General features: G+C 37.0%; 5 protein-coding genes across 7 annotated transcripts in view; all 5 read left to right on the top strand.

Annotated features, from left to right (window-relative positions):
• Positions 1-13549, top strand: part of LOC143913567 (uncharacterized) — a 781442-nt gene extending 767893 nt beyond the window's left edge. Inside the window, exon 2 of one of the 2 annotated variants that reach the window (XM_077433442.1) lies at positions 13472-13549. In XM_077433442.1, coding sequence (XP_077289568.1) covers positions 13472-13549 — 78 coding nt within the window. The remainder of the gene's footprint in view (positions 1-13471) is intronic. The other variant, XM_077433444.1, reaches the window with a different exon arrangement.
• LOC143913483 (uncharacterized) overlaps positions 1-14480 on the top strand; it is a 115223-nt gene extending 100743 nt beyond the window's left edge. Inside the window, exon 4 of the transcript XR_013260711.1 lies at positions 13418-14480. The gene's annotated coding sequence lies outside the window, so the exon portion shown is untranslated. The remainder of the gene's footprint in view (positions 1-13417) is intronic.
• LOC143913579 (uncharacterized) overlaps positions 1-15609 on the top strand; it is a 346453-nt gene that overhangs the window by 303253 nt on the left and 27591 nt on the right. The window lies entirely within an intron of this gene.
• On the top strand, positions 1705-4475 carry LOC143913296 (uncharacterized). Its single transcript, XM_077432993.1, has 3 exons — positions 1705-2095; positions 2175-2393; positions 2513-4475. The coding sequence occupies exons 1-3, from the start codon at positions 1982-1984 to the stop codon at positions 4118-4120; spliced, it is 1941 nt and encodes a 646-aa protein (XP_077289119.1). The 5' UTR covers positions 1705-1981; the 3' UTR covers positions 4121-4475.
• Positions 7440-11721, top strand: LOC143913520 (uncharacterized). 2 transcript variants are annotated; one of them, XM_077433366.1, is made up of 4 exons: positions 7440-7846; positions 8117-8350; positions 8470-8883; positions 11118-11362. In XM_077433366.1, the coding sequence occupies exons 1-4, from the start codon at positions 7733-7735 to the stop codon at positions 11121-11123; spliced, it is 768 nt and encodes a 255-aa protein (XP_077289492.1). In that variant the 5' UTR covers positions 7440-7732; the 3' UTR covers positions 11124-11362. The 2 variants fall into 2 exon arrangements, 1 of the variants encoding a protein (XP_077289492.1); XR_013260712.1 differs by having other exon boundaries at positions 7469-7846; positions 8470-10020; positions 10399-11721.

The following is a 15609-nucleotide window of genomic DNA, read 5'->3' as shown; positions in this document are numbered from 1 at the left end:
AGCTGGCGTGTTTCTAAAACTTAATAAATAAAATAAGAAGGGTAAAATTGATTGAAATATTTGGTGCTTTTCTAGGATATTGCAATTTATAACTACACTTTAAATGGGGTAAGCTTGTGTTTACCTAATATCGTATGAGAACAACTGCAGGAACGTTTTAAGGTCTGTTCATACTTAACAGCACTGCACGGCTTCAGCACTGCACGACTCCGTTTCAAATATGTCATTTTATTACATTTCTATTCATATCTACCTACACGTCGCGGTCACGTCACGCTTACATCACTTTGGCCGAGTGCAAGGCAAAATCGGCTTACTTATACATTACAGGCCATGACGATACGGCGCAATATTGCTTACGTCGTATTGTTGAGTACTTACAATATGAATGCATACACGTGCATTCGTAGCTACGCGTCAGAATACAAGTCAGCAAAAATGTTTCGGCGTTAATTGAACGAAAAATTATGTATAATCGCGTTTTTGTTGGAATAAGAAGCTCAAGAAGGCAATAAAAAAGCACGGAGGCGTTTTGATGTGCATCGCATGTTAAAAAATAGAAAAACCGAAGGAGAGTTTTGGACACTGTATAAGGAGCTTGTGGATGATGGACAAAAAATTTTTAAATATTTCCGTAAAAAAATTTTTTTTTTTTAAATATTTGCGCCAAAACCATGTCGAAAGATTGAACAGCTGTCAACTGTCACTATCGATAATTGGTCCAAAACAGCAAAGCGGCAGACTCATGGCACGTAATTCGCGTGTATATTTCCACGATGGCCAAAAAAACGGATACGACACGTAGACGGATGTTGCTGTAATGTATGAACAGGAAATGTCGGGTACTGCTGTAAGCGTGCCGTGGCGTAAACGTGACGGTTGGTATAAATATACCCATACAAAATGTACCAAAGAATACTTTTCGTACGGCCGGATACCTGCTGAAGTCGGTACGTGCTGACTAGGTATGAACAGACCTTAAAGGTCTGCTCCTACCTATCCAGCACAACCCGTATCCTGCAGGTGTCATGTAAGTGCAGATAGTATTCTTTGGTACATTATATGGACGTATTCATACTCCATTCGCGCATGCGCATTTACGCATTCATGCGCGTCCATATAGAATATATCAAAGAATACTATCCGCACTTGCATGACACCTGCAGGATACGGGTCGTCCTGGATAGGTAGGAACAGACTATGGAGGATGAACGAATGAGACGACTGGCATGTTAATGCACGTGTTTATTATATGACAGCTGAAGACAGAGTGAGTAGTGGCTCTCCGAACCCAGCCGGGTTGGTCCCCACTCGCAGGAAGGCAACCAAACTCGACCATGTCGTATAAGCGAGCCGCCACAAGACCTTTAGTAGTGTTTAATTATAATTAAAGCCCGGACCCAGAAGGTGCCGCTTATTGTTCAAATGTTGTAAATGCATTGTTAAAGGTTTGCCGAACCTTTTTTACAAAGGATTTACAACAAGGGAACAATGAGCGGCCCCTTGGCTATCCTACCTCTAATTATAATAAACTGACAAAATAGTTGTATCGATATATCACTACAAATAGTTAATTTTATTTTAAATTTATTTTGATCAGCATTTTAATCGGTAGTGACGACTATCCGTAAAAGATAAATCATCGGAAATTCTGATCAAAATTTCTCGGACATTCACAAACAGCGCTTGGTAAGCAGAGCTGCCATCACAAAGAAATATATGATGCGTCAAGCATGTTGACAGCTGACAGCAGTGCCTAAACAGAATTTCGTTCACTAATATAAAATAACGCGTTCGTGGAGCTGGTAGGCGAGTGCTGGAGAATCGTTATCCAACTATTATTTTCTGCTATTTTCATAATATAATTATTATATCGTGTACGATTCGCAAAGGCGATTCTTGAAAAAAATCAATCAATATCGAGGGTCAAAGAATTTTCCGTTCTATAGTTATTGTTGAAAATTGTGCTGTCCAAGTAGCAATGGAGTGCAGACTATGTCTCTGCTCTGCTCCAGCAGAGTCCTTTGTCTCCATTCATGACGACCCTCATCTACCGGGATTGGCACAACGTATTCGGACCTGCTGTCGGCTGCCGGTTAGTTCCGTTACATTTAAACCATTGCTAATGTTAAATCACTAGTTCTCGTTATCTTCAACATCTTTCTCCTTTGCAGATTCGGATAGGGGATCATCTGCCAAATATGATATGCCTCTCGTGTGTCAACAATTTGGAATTGCTCGATAACTTTCGAAACGCTTGTTTTCACAACGACACAACGTCGAGGGTGAAATTAGACAAGTGTTTGAAAGTCAAGCCGGAGGAAGTTTGGCTGGAAGATTTAATATGGGAAGATGTGCCACTCAACATTTCTCATTCTCCAGACAATGGCGAAGTAAGTAAATGGGATTCGAGTGACTAAGATCGATTAGAATTTCCATTTAAAATGACATCTAATCACACTGTCAAAATGTTACACATGTTAAGTTGTATATCGTTCGGTTTATCTTTTAGGCCCCTGGAAGAAAAATTACTTCAAGAGACAATATGGCAGCAATAATGGATACCGATAGACACATTCTAGTGGAAGAATTACCATTACGAAAAGCTTTAGATACGATATGCTCTACAGTTTCTGAATTGGAACATAAAATAGATTTCCAAGACGACTCGTTTACTAATAAACACAATCTTGTGACACGGAAAAACTCATTCACGTCAAAACCCCAGCTCAGTACACACATGAAAATTCATAATGGGGTAAAGCCTTATAAGTGTGACATTTGTTCAAAAACATATACAACAAAACGATCTCTTAATGAACATATGAATACTCATAGTGGACTAAAGCCACACAAATGCAACATTTGTTTAAAATCATTTAATTCGAAATCTCATCTCAGTAGACACATGAGAATACATACTGGGGTAAGGCCACACAAATGTGAGATTTGTTTAAAATCATTCCTTAGTAAATCTAACTTCAGTGCACATATGGGTATTCATAGTGGGGTTAAGTCACACAAATGTGACATTTGTTCAAAAACATATACTACAAAACGATCTCTTATTGAACATACTAATATTCATACTGGTGTAATTCTACACAAATGTGAGTTTTGTTCAAAAAAATATACTACAAAACGATCTCTTATCAAACATATTAATATTCATACTGGGGTAAAGCCACACAAATGTGACATTTGTTCGAAAACATTTTCTATGAAACAATCTCTTATTGACCATATTAGTATTCATACTGGATTAAAGCTGCACAAATGTGAAATTTGTACAAAAACATATACTACAAAAGGATCTCTTATTACACATATCAATGTTCATATTGGGGTAAAGCCATACAAATGTGACATTTGTTCAAAAACATTCTTTAGAAAATCAAAACTTAGTTCACATATGGGTATTCATATTGGGGTAAAATCACACAAATGTGATATTTGTTTAAAATCATTTCTTAGAAAATCTCATTTCAGTGCACATATGCATATTCATACTGTGGTAAAGTCACACAAATGTGACATTTGTTCAAAAACATATAGCACAAAACGATCTCTTAGTGATCATATAAATACTCATTATGGGCTAAAGCCACATAAATGTAAAATTTGTTTAAAATCATTTTATTCGAAATCTCACCTAAGTGGACACATGAGAATACATACTGGGGTAAGGCCATACAAATGTCACATTTGTTTAAAATCATTCCTTAGAAAATATAATTTCAGTGCACATATGGGTATTCATACTGTGAAGCCACACAAATGTGACATTTGTTCAAAAACATATACTACAAAACGATCTCTTATTCTACATACTTATAATAATCATACTGGGGTAAAGCTATACAAATGTGACATTTGTTCAAAAACATATAATACAAAACGATCTCTTATTGAACATATTAGTATTCATACTGGGTTAAAGCCACACAAATGTGACATTTGTTCAAAAACATTTAGTATGAAACGATGTCTTATTGCACATACCAAGGTTCATAGTGGGGTAAAGCCACACAAATGTCACATCTGTTTAAAATCATTTCTTAGAAAATCTGATTTCAGTGCACATATGGGTATTCATACTAGAGTTAAGCCACTAAAATAGGGCTGCCATACGTCCCGGTACACCAGGACATTCGGTTTTGAGGTCTTTGTCCCAGTGTCCCTGTCCGAGAGTCATTTGTCCAGGTCGATTTAAAATTAACGCATATTAAAATATATTTTCCGATAATTTTGCACATATAATACATAATATCTTATATTGATACGCTTCTCCATGAAGGATCTGAATGGGAACATGTTGAAAAAACTAATAAACCGGGACATTTGCGCGTCCCGAGAGGTTTGTTCAGGATACCGTGACACGAGACAAAACTGGTGACAATTCCGATTAATTGGAGCGTCAGACAACCTTAGGTTAAGTCACACAAATGTGACAATTGTTCAAAATCATTCTTCACAAAAAAAAAACCTTTGTTCACATATGGATATTTCTCCTGGGGTAAAGCCAGTGGTGTTGCCCTAATGGTTTCCATGGGTTTCCGGAAACCCGTTGTTTAATCTAAAAAGTCATATCATTTCTGTCAAAAATTATGCAAATCTTGAAAATTCAATGAACTTTTATATAATAGTGCCTTGGACGTAAAAAAATGTATGTATATATATATATATATATATATATATATATATATATATATATATATATATATATATATATATTTATTTTTTGAAAATAATTTTATTGAAAAAAACTTTTGGAACCCGTTGTTCCAAAATTGGGGTGACAACACTGGGTAAAACTACACAAGTGACATTTTTTCAAAAACATTTTTTAGAAAATTAAAACTTAGTTCACATATGGGTATTCATACTAGAGTAAAGCCACAACAAACTTTTTCCTGAATTGTAATCGTAAGTAAAAGAGGTTAGTAAAAAAAATAGAAACGTTTTCCGTCAAAACAGGTCATTTTGATCCCCTTATGTTTCTTAAAATTTGTAAATTTTTGTATTCAGTTTGAAGGTATGTACATAGAGAATCACAAAATGACTTTAATTACCAAAATAAATTAAACATGAACAAAATTACGATATATGTTAAAGAACGCTTCCATAATACAAATATCCCTTGCGAAATTGCTTTGAAAGTTCTCTTCTCATTTCCTTCAACTTACATACCTGTGCAACATTGACTTTTCCTCCATGAGCATTATTTATCAAGTCATCGGATCTTGCGTCTGACGGTTCTTTCTAAATGGTACATCTCCATTTGAAAATGCAGCAATAGTACTGGTTGTACGTACATATGTACCTTTTATAAGTCGATTTGCAAATTTTTTTATTTTGTATTTATAACAATTCCAAGCATAATGTATAGTAATATTATACTATTTTTATTATCTACTTGTCCCAAACATTATAGCATTATACAAACATTATAAACATTATAGCGACGTACAACCCCACACCCTGAAATATCATCTGTTGCGATCCAAAATGATTTACTCGCTGGATATCATACATTGAAATATATATTTTTCAAATTTAAATATTGTGTCATTGTTTTTTTTTGTGTCATTATTATTTTAATTTTTCTTATATTTTATCATTTTATTTTAAATTTTCATATTTATGACATTCCATTTTATTACTACTTGATAAATCTTGTTTACTTGTTTCCGTCCATAGTGGAGCTTTAGGTAGGGCTACCATTCATTTCCAGTTTCACTGGTCAGTCACCGATCAACCCCCACAAACTGACGTAACGCGTTCTTATATTGTTTGCTAATTGGTTAATTGGAGTTAGTTAATTAGAATTAGTGGATATATATATATATATGATAATAAAATGCTTTGTAATAAAATTGTATCTGGGAAAACACTGACGGGACAATCTCGCGACATTGTGAATAATGTTTTCAACTATTTCATGCATCGTATAGTGAATAGTGAAGGTGACGAAAGAAATAGTTGTTTGAAAAATTTATATGCTTCAACTGCGGAAGCGACTGGTATTTCTAAAAGAAGTGTTCAGCGAATTGTTTGTGAAGTACGAAATCAATTTGTGGTGGCTAATAAACCGCCAACATCGCAAGCTTTAATATCGGAGCCATCAACGACACAACCTATGTCTTCAGAGTCATCAGATCAAGCAGCATCCACATCTTCATCGACTGTGCGAGTTGTTTTAAGGACTTTTATTTATGACAAGTTCTGACTTGGCCACAAATTTCTGAAGCCAACAAACAATTCTATGCAAAATAATGAAAAAATATTTTGATGGTCTAGGCCCCCAACAGTAAACAAATTTGAAGTGAGCAAATAAACAACAAAGTGTAGCGCTTTCTTTGCGAATTTATTTTATTATCTATGTAACGGTCGGGACTTAATACTAGCCGACAAAGAAGAATGTCTATACATGATAATGAAAAGGACTGCATTATTATCAAAATTCGAACACTTTTAAAATTACTTATTTCCTGTTTAATATAATTTATATCCTATATTTTTTTCCCCATTTTTTAATTCTTATTAATTTTTGTATACGTACGTTTGTTTTACTTATAATTTAAAAAAATATGCTATTTATCATTTTATTCGTGGCACGTATTCAAATATTAAATAAATATGCCATCCAAATTATATCATAGATCTTAAAAACATTACACGATCGGTTGAAATAAAATATATAAATATTAGCGTGTTTCTTTTAACAGCTTGTATATGAAAAATGTATTTGTGTGAGTACTGTGCACGCGCCTTCTGTAGCTAATATACCTATACATACATGTCCGTTTTTATATATATTATATGGTTCGGCGATCATTGGTCACAAAGCGCTCCCCCAAAAGTCTCTAAAATCTCTATAACGAAACATCTGGCGGCCGAAAAGTCCATTATACTAATGATAACTAAGCCCGCTTTAATGTTCAAGGAATTTGACCCTTAAATCCCTCAACATGAGGCCACCACCCCCCCCAACGAATACAGTTTAAGAGACCCTTTCGTCGGAGAACGAGACGGTTGTTCATGAATATCGCACAAGAACAATCGCACATCACTGTTTTAATAAAAAAACCACACTGTACATAACCAAGTACAAAATAAACAACAACGCATGAGCACATAAAGCGCGCATGCGTTAGGAATTATTATAACTAATGATATCTATCATACTAACAAAAACTCGAATGCCAACTACTCCGCATTCGCGATTTTCATAGCAAAAATTGTGTTTGTCACCATCGCAATGTGACTAATAATCCAATTACCGTTTAATTATAATAAACTGAAAACATCATTCTATCGATATATCACTCTAGTTAATTTTATTTGAAATACGTTTTGATCCGCATTCTAATTGGTAGTGACGAATATCTGTAACAGATAAACTATCGGAAATTCTGATCAAAATTTCTCGGACGGTCACAACCAGCGTTTCGTAAGCAGAGCTGCCATCACAAAGAAATATATGTATGCGTCAAGCATGTTGACAGCTGACAGCAGTGCATAAACATATTTCGTTCACTAATATAAAATAACGCGTTCGTGGAGCTGGTAGGCGAGTGCTGGAGAATCGTTATCCAACTATTATTTTCTGCTATTTTCATAATATAATTATTAAATCGTGTACGATTCTTGAATAAAATCAATCAATATCTAGGGTCAAAGAATCTTCCGTTCTATAGTTATTGTTGAAAATTGTGCTGTCCCAGTAGCAATGGAGTGCAGACTTTGTCTCTGCCCTGCTCCAGCAGAGTCCTTCGTCTCCATCCATGACGATCCTCATCCAACGGGATTGGCGCAACGTATTTGGACCTGCTGTCAGCTGCCGGTGAGTTACGTTAAATTGGTGGTGTCACCCTAAATGGTTTCCGGAAACCCGTTGTAATAGTGCCTTGGACGAAAAAAAAATATATACATATGTATAGATATATATATATATATATATATATATATATATATATATATATATATATATATATATAAATTGAAAAAAAATTGGAAACCCGTTGTACCAAAATTGGGGTGACAGCAATGGAATTTCACTTGAACCATTGCTATTGTTAGTCATGGTAATCTTCAACATCTTTCTCATTTGTAGATTCGGAAAGGTGACCATCTGTCAGATACGATATGCCTTTCGTGTGTCAACAATTTGGAATTGCTCGACAGCTTCCGAAACACTTGTTTTCAGAATGACACAGCGTCGAGGGTGAAATTAGAAAAGTATTTGAAAGTCAAGCCGGAGGAAGTTTTGCTGGAAGATTTAATATGGGAAGATGAGTTGTGTGGTGATTTGCCACCCAGCATTTCTCGTTCACCAGACGATGGCGAGGTAATTAAATGGGATTCGAGTGACTTAGATCGATTAGAATTTACATGTAAAATGACATCTAATCACACTGTAAAAATGTTACACATGTTAAATTGTATAACATTCGATTTATTTTTTAGACCCCTGGAAGAAAAATTACTTCAAGAGACAATATGGTAGCAATAATGGATACCAATAGACACATTCTAGTGGAAGAATTACCATTACGAAAAGCTTTAGATAAGATATGCTCTACACATTCTGAAGTGGACCATAAAATAGATTTCCAAGACAACTCGTTTACTAATAAACACAATCTTGTGACACAGAAAAACACATTCACGTCAAAACCCCAGCTCAGTGCACACCTTAAAATTCATAATGGGGTAAAGCCACATAAGTGTGACATTTGTTCAAAAACATATACTACAAAACGATCTCTTAGTGAACATATAAATACTCATAGTCGACTAAAGCCACACAAATGTGATATTTGTTTAAAATCATTTATTTCGAAATCTCACCTCAGAGGACACAAGAGAATACATACTGGGGTAAGGCCATACAAATGTGAGATTTGTTTGAAATCATTCCTTAGAAAATCTGATATCAATTCACATATGGGTATTCATACTGGGGTGAAGTCACACAAATGTGACATTTGTTTAAAAACATATATTACAAAACGATCTCTTATTGAACATACTAATATTCACACTGGAGTAAATCTACTCAAATGTGAATTTTGTTCAAAAACATATACTACAAAACGATATCTTATTAAACATATTAATATTCATACTGGGGTAAAGCCACACAAATGTGAAATTTGTTCAAAAACATATACCGTGAAACGATCTCTTATTGCACATATGAATATTCATAGGGGGGTAAAGCCATACAAATGTCACATTTGTTCAAAAGCATATACTACAAAAGGATCTCTTATTAAACATATTAATATTCATACTGGGGTAAAGCCACACAAATGTGAGATTTGTTCAAAATCATTCGTTAGAAAATCTCATTTAAGTGCACATGTGGATATTCATAGTGGGGTAAAGTCACACAAATGTGACATCTGTTCAAAAACATTTACTGCTAAACGATCTCTTATTGAACATACTAATAATATTCATACTGGGGCAAAGCTATACAAATGTGACATTTGTTCAAAAACATATAATACAAAACGATCTCTTATTGAACATATTAGTATTCATACTGGGGTAAAGCCACACAAATGTGACATTTGTTCAAAAACATTTAGTATGAAACGATGTCTTATTGCACACACCAAGGTTCATAGTGGGGTAAAGCCACACAAATGTCACATTTGTTTAAAATCATTTCTTAGAAAATTTGATTTCAATGCACATATGGGTATTCATACTAGAGTAAAGCCACTAAAATAGGGCTGCCATACGTCCCGGTTTTGAAGTCTTTGTCCGAGAATCATTTGTCCTAGTCGATTTAAAATTTACGCGTAAAAAAATATTTTCCGATAATATTGTACATATAAAGGTCTGTTCATACATAACAGCACTGCACGGCTTCAGCACCGCACGTATACGGCACTTTGGCCAAGTGCAAGGCAAAATCGCCTTACATATACATTACGGAGCGCAGCGATAAGGCCCTTGTTTGCTTGCATAGTGGCCACAATATGACGTTTCCGAAGATACTCAATTGCGGATGCGGGGCATCCGCTCTAAAATCGCCAGACAAATTGAACGACAGATTAACGGACGGCTGCTTTAAATGCAATTCTCATCTTCTCGAATGATAGATTGCACATCAGATGACGGGTATCCTTTCGATGTGCACAGGTGCAATTATTAAAATGGTAATTATTAAAATTGAGTTAGATCTTTCAGGCGAGTTTAATAAGGCAAGATTCGATAAGTTCCGAATCTTGCCTTATAAAACTCGCCAGAAAGATCCAACTCAATTTTAATAATTGCATCTTTATACATCGAAAGGTTACTCGTCATCTGATGTGCAATCTATCATTCGAGAAAACGAGAATTACGTTTAAAGCTGGCGTTCTGTTAATATGGCGATTTTAGAGCGGATGCACCAAACCCTAAAATAATTATGTATATAAGTAGCTTAACCTAATTGATTTTATATTGAAATGCAATGCAGTGTGGAATTAACATAACAAAAAAATGCCCTTAAAGTATATAAAGTATTTGTTGACTTGATAATTATGATTTAGTATTTATTTTGGTAATCCATCGCAATTCACATAATTGTTGAAGTGCTTTTTACGAATGCCACCACTTTGTTTGATATACTATTTTAAAACAATGATTCTTACTACTTTCATATTGCAGGATAACTTGCCAGTAGTTACTATTATCAGACCAAATCATCACCTCGTTTGAGTTATCATAAAACTCACCAAAGACCCATTTTTTTCAATCGTTGTGACCCCCTTGAAAAAAACCATGAATCTACTATCCAATAGGAAAATATTTTGTATTAGTAGATTTTTGAGATTATAGGAAATTTTTGATGGAACGATTCGAAATCATTTTAAAGCTATTTATCAGTAAGGTTTCCACTCGAAACCTTTCTTACTTAATAGGATAGGTTTCATCCCGAGGCGACAGCAAAATAAATCCTAACTAAATGTTATATATGTACATTTATCTTGTACAAATTTCATGTTTTATTTGAGATGTTGACTCTGCTTAACATATAAATTATATATAGTTAAATAAAACACCCATGTCATCGAATGCGGATTGTATGATTAATATTCTGTGTATTGTATGTTTAGTTCTAGGATTGAAAATGAACAGCAATTTTTGTAAGATTGGAAACGAAAACGAAATGGGTTTTGTCTTTCAAAAGTGAAAATGAATTAAATCATTCCAGTTTTATGGGTCAAACCGTTATAATGAGTTCCAGGTATGAAAATTCAATAAAATATTACTATCAGGTAAAAATTGTTATTTAAATTTGATATTTTGTGATGTTTTACGTGTATTTGCTTTCTTCGTGCGTAATAAATACTTGATATATAAAAAAAAATCCATTTATTTTCCTTTGTTCTTAAATAACACATGTTTCCAACTTAACCAGTTAGATTAGTGATTCTGAACCTTTTCTGAATTCACAAAATATAGTATTGACCAGTGTAGAGTGGACTATTTCAAGTATATTAGAATTACGAAGTGAATAGTATCTACATATGTTTAAATTAAAAGTAGTCAAAGTTCCATGTATTGAATTTAGTGAATACTATCTAAACTAAAGTTTAACTTTATATTCCCCTATACTTAAACCTATAACATGTTTACATATATTTTTTTGAAATAAGTCAGACAAGTGCACCGACCACTTGTCTAATCTAAGGCCGATTAACGATCCACATTTTTATCGCCATTTTTAAGTTGATCAAATGTGTTCCACTTCGTACCTTGAATATTATGTATTTATGTATATATCTTCCCTTGTGATTGTTTATGTATTATATATGTATGATACTGTGGCGGCTCGCTATACGACACTGTCGAGTTTGGTTACCTTCCTGCGAGTGGGGACCAACTCGGCTGGGTTCGGAGAGCGGCTACTCACTCTGCCTTCAGCTGTCATAAATAAAACACGTGCATTAACATGCCAGTCGTCTCATTCGTTCATCCCCCATAATACCATGTAGGAATCTCGTCATCGCCATCGAAACATCTAGTGCGACGGAGAATACATTTCTCACGCTCAACCATTGACGTCATCTCAAGTCGAAGAACACCTGCATCCATTAAACTAAATCGAGTGGAACGACGCCAAACATTCGAGAAACGTCCACCCTAAACAACAAACCACATTCCTCGCATAACTCGCACACGTAAACACCACCTGCGACAAGTCACGTGGATCCCCAAAAACAATATAAAAGGAGGTCCAGCCCAAACAACTTCAGTCGACCCACAGCAACAAGAGTCGACACACAGCAGCAGACCAGTCAACACATAGCAGCAGACCAGTCAACAGGCAGCAGCCACCACGACAGCAGTCGACATCCAGCATCTGACCAGCTACCACTACACTACCCTACAATGGAAGAACTCTTGCAACTCAGCCGGATCCAGAGCAACGACACATTGCAGATCCAGCAGCCATCACGACACCAAGTCAACAGCCAATAGCCGCTTCGAGAAAACTTCCTCAAATATTCTAATACACTTGTACAATATTTAGGCAAACAATAAAACAACTTAAAACAAGCACAACAGTGTTTCGTTAGGCTGGGATACGGTCAACACTTCCTACCCCGACAAAAATATGTGGGGAACTATAACTACTTTTAATTTTTTATACTTAATTTTGCCCATTGATAGTTCAGTCAATTGGATAAAACTCTGACTGATGAGATGCCCGCGAGCTCCTGAAGACCACAACCAACGGCCACGGCCACGGGGGCTTTTGGCTCGAACATATATCTAGTCGATGATAGTAAAAATTTCGTAAATAAAAAGTATTTGCGAATAATTTTTTTGTGTGACCAGTTGGCATACGACGATTTTTAATTTTTGGATGTGACCAGTTTTCTCATGACCGATTTTAGCGTGTGACCAGTTTAAGGGTGTGACCAGTTTTCTCGTAATTAGTTTTAGGGTGTGACCAGTTTTAGTGTGACGGGTGATCACGTGTGACTGATCTAGAGCGACCGGTTATCCTGTGACCGGTTCACATTTGACTAGTAGTCCGTTTACCCATGGCACGTAATGCGCGTGTATATCTCCACCAAAGTCAAAGCGCCGTCCACACACACGATATCTACTACCGATAATTCCATGTCCAGTTCCTAAATAGCAACCACAGGTTGCAATATGTTAACTGGATATGGAAATATCGGTAGTAGATATCGTGTGTGTGGACGGCGCCAAAAAGACTGATACGATACGTTGACGGAAAGGTATGAATAGAAGATGACGGATACTGCTGTAAGTGCGACGTGGCGTAAGCATGGCGGATAGTATGAAAGGACTCATACAAAATGTACCGAAGAATACTTTTCGTACGGCCGGATACCTGCTGGTCGGTTCGTGCCGATTAGGTATGAACAGACCTTTAAAGGTCTGTGGCGGCTCGCTTATACGACATGGTCGAGTTTGGTTGCCTTCCTGCGAGTGGGAACCAACTCGGCTGGGTTCGGAGAGCTACTACTCACTCTGTCTTCAGCTGTCATATAATAAACACGTGCATTAACATGCCAGTCGTCTCATTCGTTCATCCTCCATACTGGTGACCCCCGACATCGAGCCACGCAGCCTCGATCAATTTCAACATGCCGCTCATCCCTGCCTCGCCGAGCCAGGCGGGGAAGCTACCCGCCGCGCCCCCATCGCCATCAACACAGCACGCCGCGGCCCGCGGGTGACAATAAACGAGCAGACACGGCTACCTACCTACCTACCGACGTCCAGCCACAACGTCGATGACAGGTGCTTAAAAAAATGGGGGAGCGAATGAGACGACGATCTTGACAGCTGGATGTGGAGTCATGCGCGATCCACTACACATAGAACGGTCATCCAGCACCACAAGACATACACCACCTCAGCACCATCATCATCATCATCATCAAGGCCCCGTCCGTCCCCACGAGCGTCGTCACGCCGAGACGGGCGGTAGCGCTACAACACCTCCACGAGCCACAACGACTCACAGTCCAGCTCGGAGTATCATCAACCACATCGATGCCCCTGCCGCCCCCGCCGCCCCACCAACCGACATCAGCCTCGGAAGAGCGGCGCCGCCGCAGCATCGCATCGCATCGGCGCGACCATCGGACCACCCACCGTCCTGCTCGCGACGTCACCGCCCTCGAATCTACCGACCATTCAGGGCGGTACCCCTATGTACACAGCGGATGACCCACGTCAACATTTTTTTTCTCCCCACTCAATAATTTTTTTTTCTCTTTGTGTAACAATAATTTTTTTTCTATTGTAAAATTTGTTTCTTTGTAATTTTGGTATCGCTGATGCTGGTGGGGGAGTGATGTGGCGGCTCGCTTATACGACATGGTCGAGTTTGGTTGCCTTCCTGCGAGTGGGAACCAACTCGGCTGGGTTCGGAGAGCTACTACTCACTCTGTCTTCAGCTGTCATATAATAAACACGTGCATTAACATGCCAGTCGTCTCATTCGTTCATCCTCCATAGGTCAAAGAATCTTCCGGTCTGTAGTTATTGTTAAAATTGAGCTTTGTAATAATTAGTCACCGGAGCCTGAGGGGCCGTGTATTGTTCAAAGGTTGTAAATGCTTTGTTAAAGGTTTGCCGAACAATGGATAGCACTGTGACTATTCTACCTCTAGTAATAACAAAGATTTATAAAAAAAATCTTTGGTTTGAATCTGGAGGTATGATGAACACGCCAAATAAACGTTTTTTTCCGATTTGACGCGAATTTCAACGTTAAAAATATTCTTGATACAGAAATCGATAACTATTTGAGTTTTGATAATGAAAAAAAATAAAACGTAACGATTAAAATTTCATTACGCAGTACAAAGTTTCAGTGTGTCAGTTTCAGACATTTAATGATGTTTGAATTATCACTAATATACATAAATACGAAATCAGTGATCGACGCTGGTAAATCTCTCTCTCTCTCTCTCTCTCTCTCTCTCTCTCTCTCTCGTAAATCGCTTTCAGAGAATCTAAAATAATCTTTACTCCTGTATTTGTTGAGGAGGTGGGTGGCCTCATTCGAGATCATGTTCTGGAAGATTCCTACGGGCTCGAGGTTATCCTTTAAGTAGCTGTGCCTTAAATTATGGTTGGTGCGTAGCCATGTTGTGAAGGTGTCAAGACAAATCACGGAAATTTCACTCTACGGCGTTATACGCACGACATTTCACTCACGCGACAAATCACTCACGCTACAACTCGCTCATGTGACAAATCACTCATGCGACATTACGCTCATGGAATTATTAAAATAACGTACAAAAACCTGTTGTGAGATCATGCTCTCAGGTGTACTCGTGATTGCGTATCTGGAATGAGTCGATGGTGGTATAGGGGATGAAACGATTGAGACGACTGGCATGTTGATGCACGTGTTTTTATTGGTAATTGGACTATTCGTCACATTGGGGTGGTCACAAAGACAATTTTTGCCATGAAAATCGCGAATACACAATATTTGGCACTCAAGTTCTCGTTACTATGATAGTTATCGTTAGTAAGATGGACTTTTCGGCTGCCAGATGTTCCGTTATAGAGATTTAGTGACTTTGTGACGAGTAATTTGTGACC

This window comes from Arctopsyche grandis, chromosome 6, assembly GCF_051622035.1.
Source record: "Arctopsyche grandis isolate Sample6627 chromosome 6, ASM5162203v2, whole genome shotgun sequence".
In the NCBI taxonomy this organism is placed as follows: Eukaryota; Metazoa; Arthropoda; class Insecta; order Trichoptera; family Hydropsychidae; genus Arctopsyche; species Arctopsyche grandis.
The sequence above is the reverse complement of the archived record's forward strand: the minus strand, read 5'-3'. Positions and strand labels throughout refer to the sequence as shown.

Excerpts from the sequence above, each read along its gene's own strand:
- LOC143913296 (XM_077432993.1), top strand. The coding sequence starts at position 1,982 with ATGGAGTGCAGACTATGTCTCTGCTCTGCTCCAGCAGAGTCCTTTGTC. Across the intron at positions 2,096-2,174 it reads GGACCTGCTGTCGGCTGCCG|ATTCGGATAGGGGATCATCT; the intron begins GTTAGTTCCGTT and ends TCTCCTTTGCAG. Across the intron at positions 2,394-2,512 it reads ATTCTCCAGACAATGGCGAA|GCCCCTGGAAGAAAAATTAC; the intron begins GTAAGTAAATGG and ends TTTATCTTTTAG.
- LOC143913520 (XM_077433366.1), top strand. The coding sequence starts at position 7,733 with ATGGAGTGCAGACTTTGTCTCTGCCCTGCTCCAGCAGAGTCCTTCGTC. Across the intron at positions 7,847-8,116 it reads GGACCTGCTGTCAGCTGCCG|ATTCGGAAAGGTGACCATCT; the intron begins GTGAGTTACGTT and ends TCTCATTTGTAG. Across the intron at positions 8,351-8,469 it reads GTTCACCAGACGATGGCGAG|ACCCCTGGAAGAAAAATTAC; the intron begins GTAATTAAATGG and ends TTTATTTTTTAG.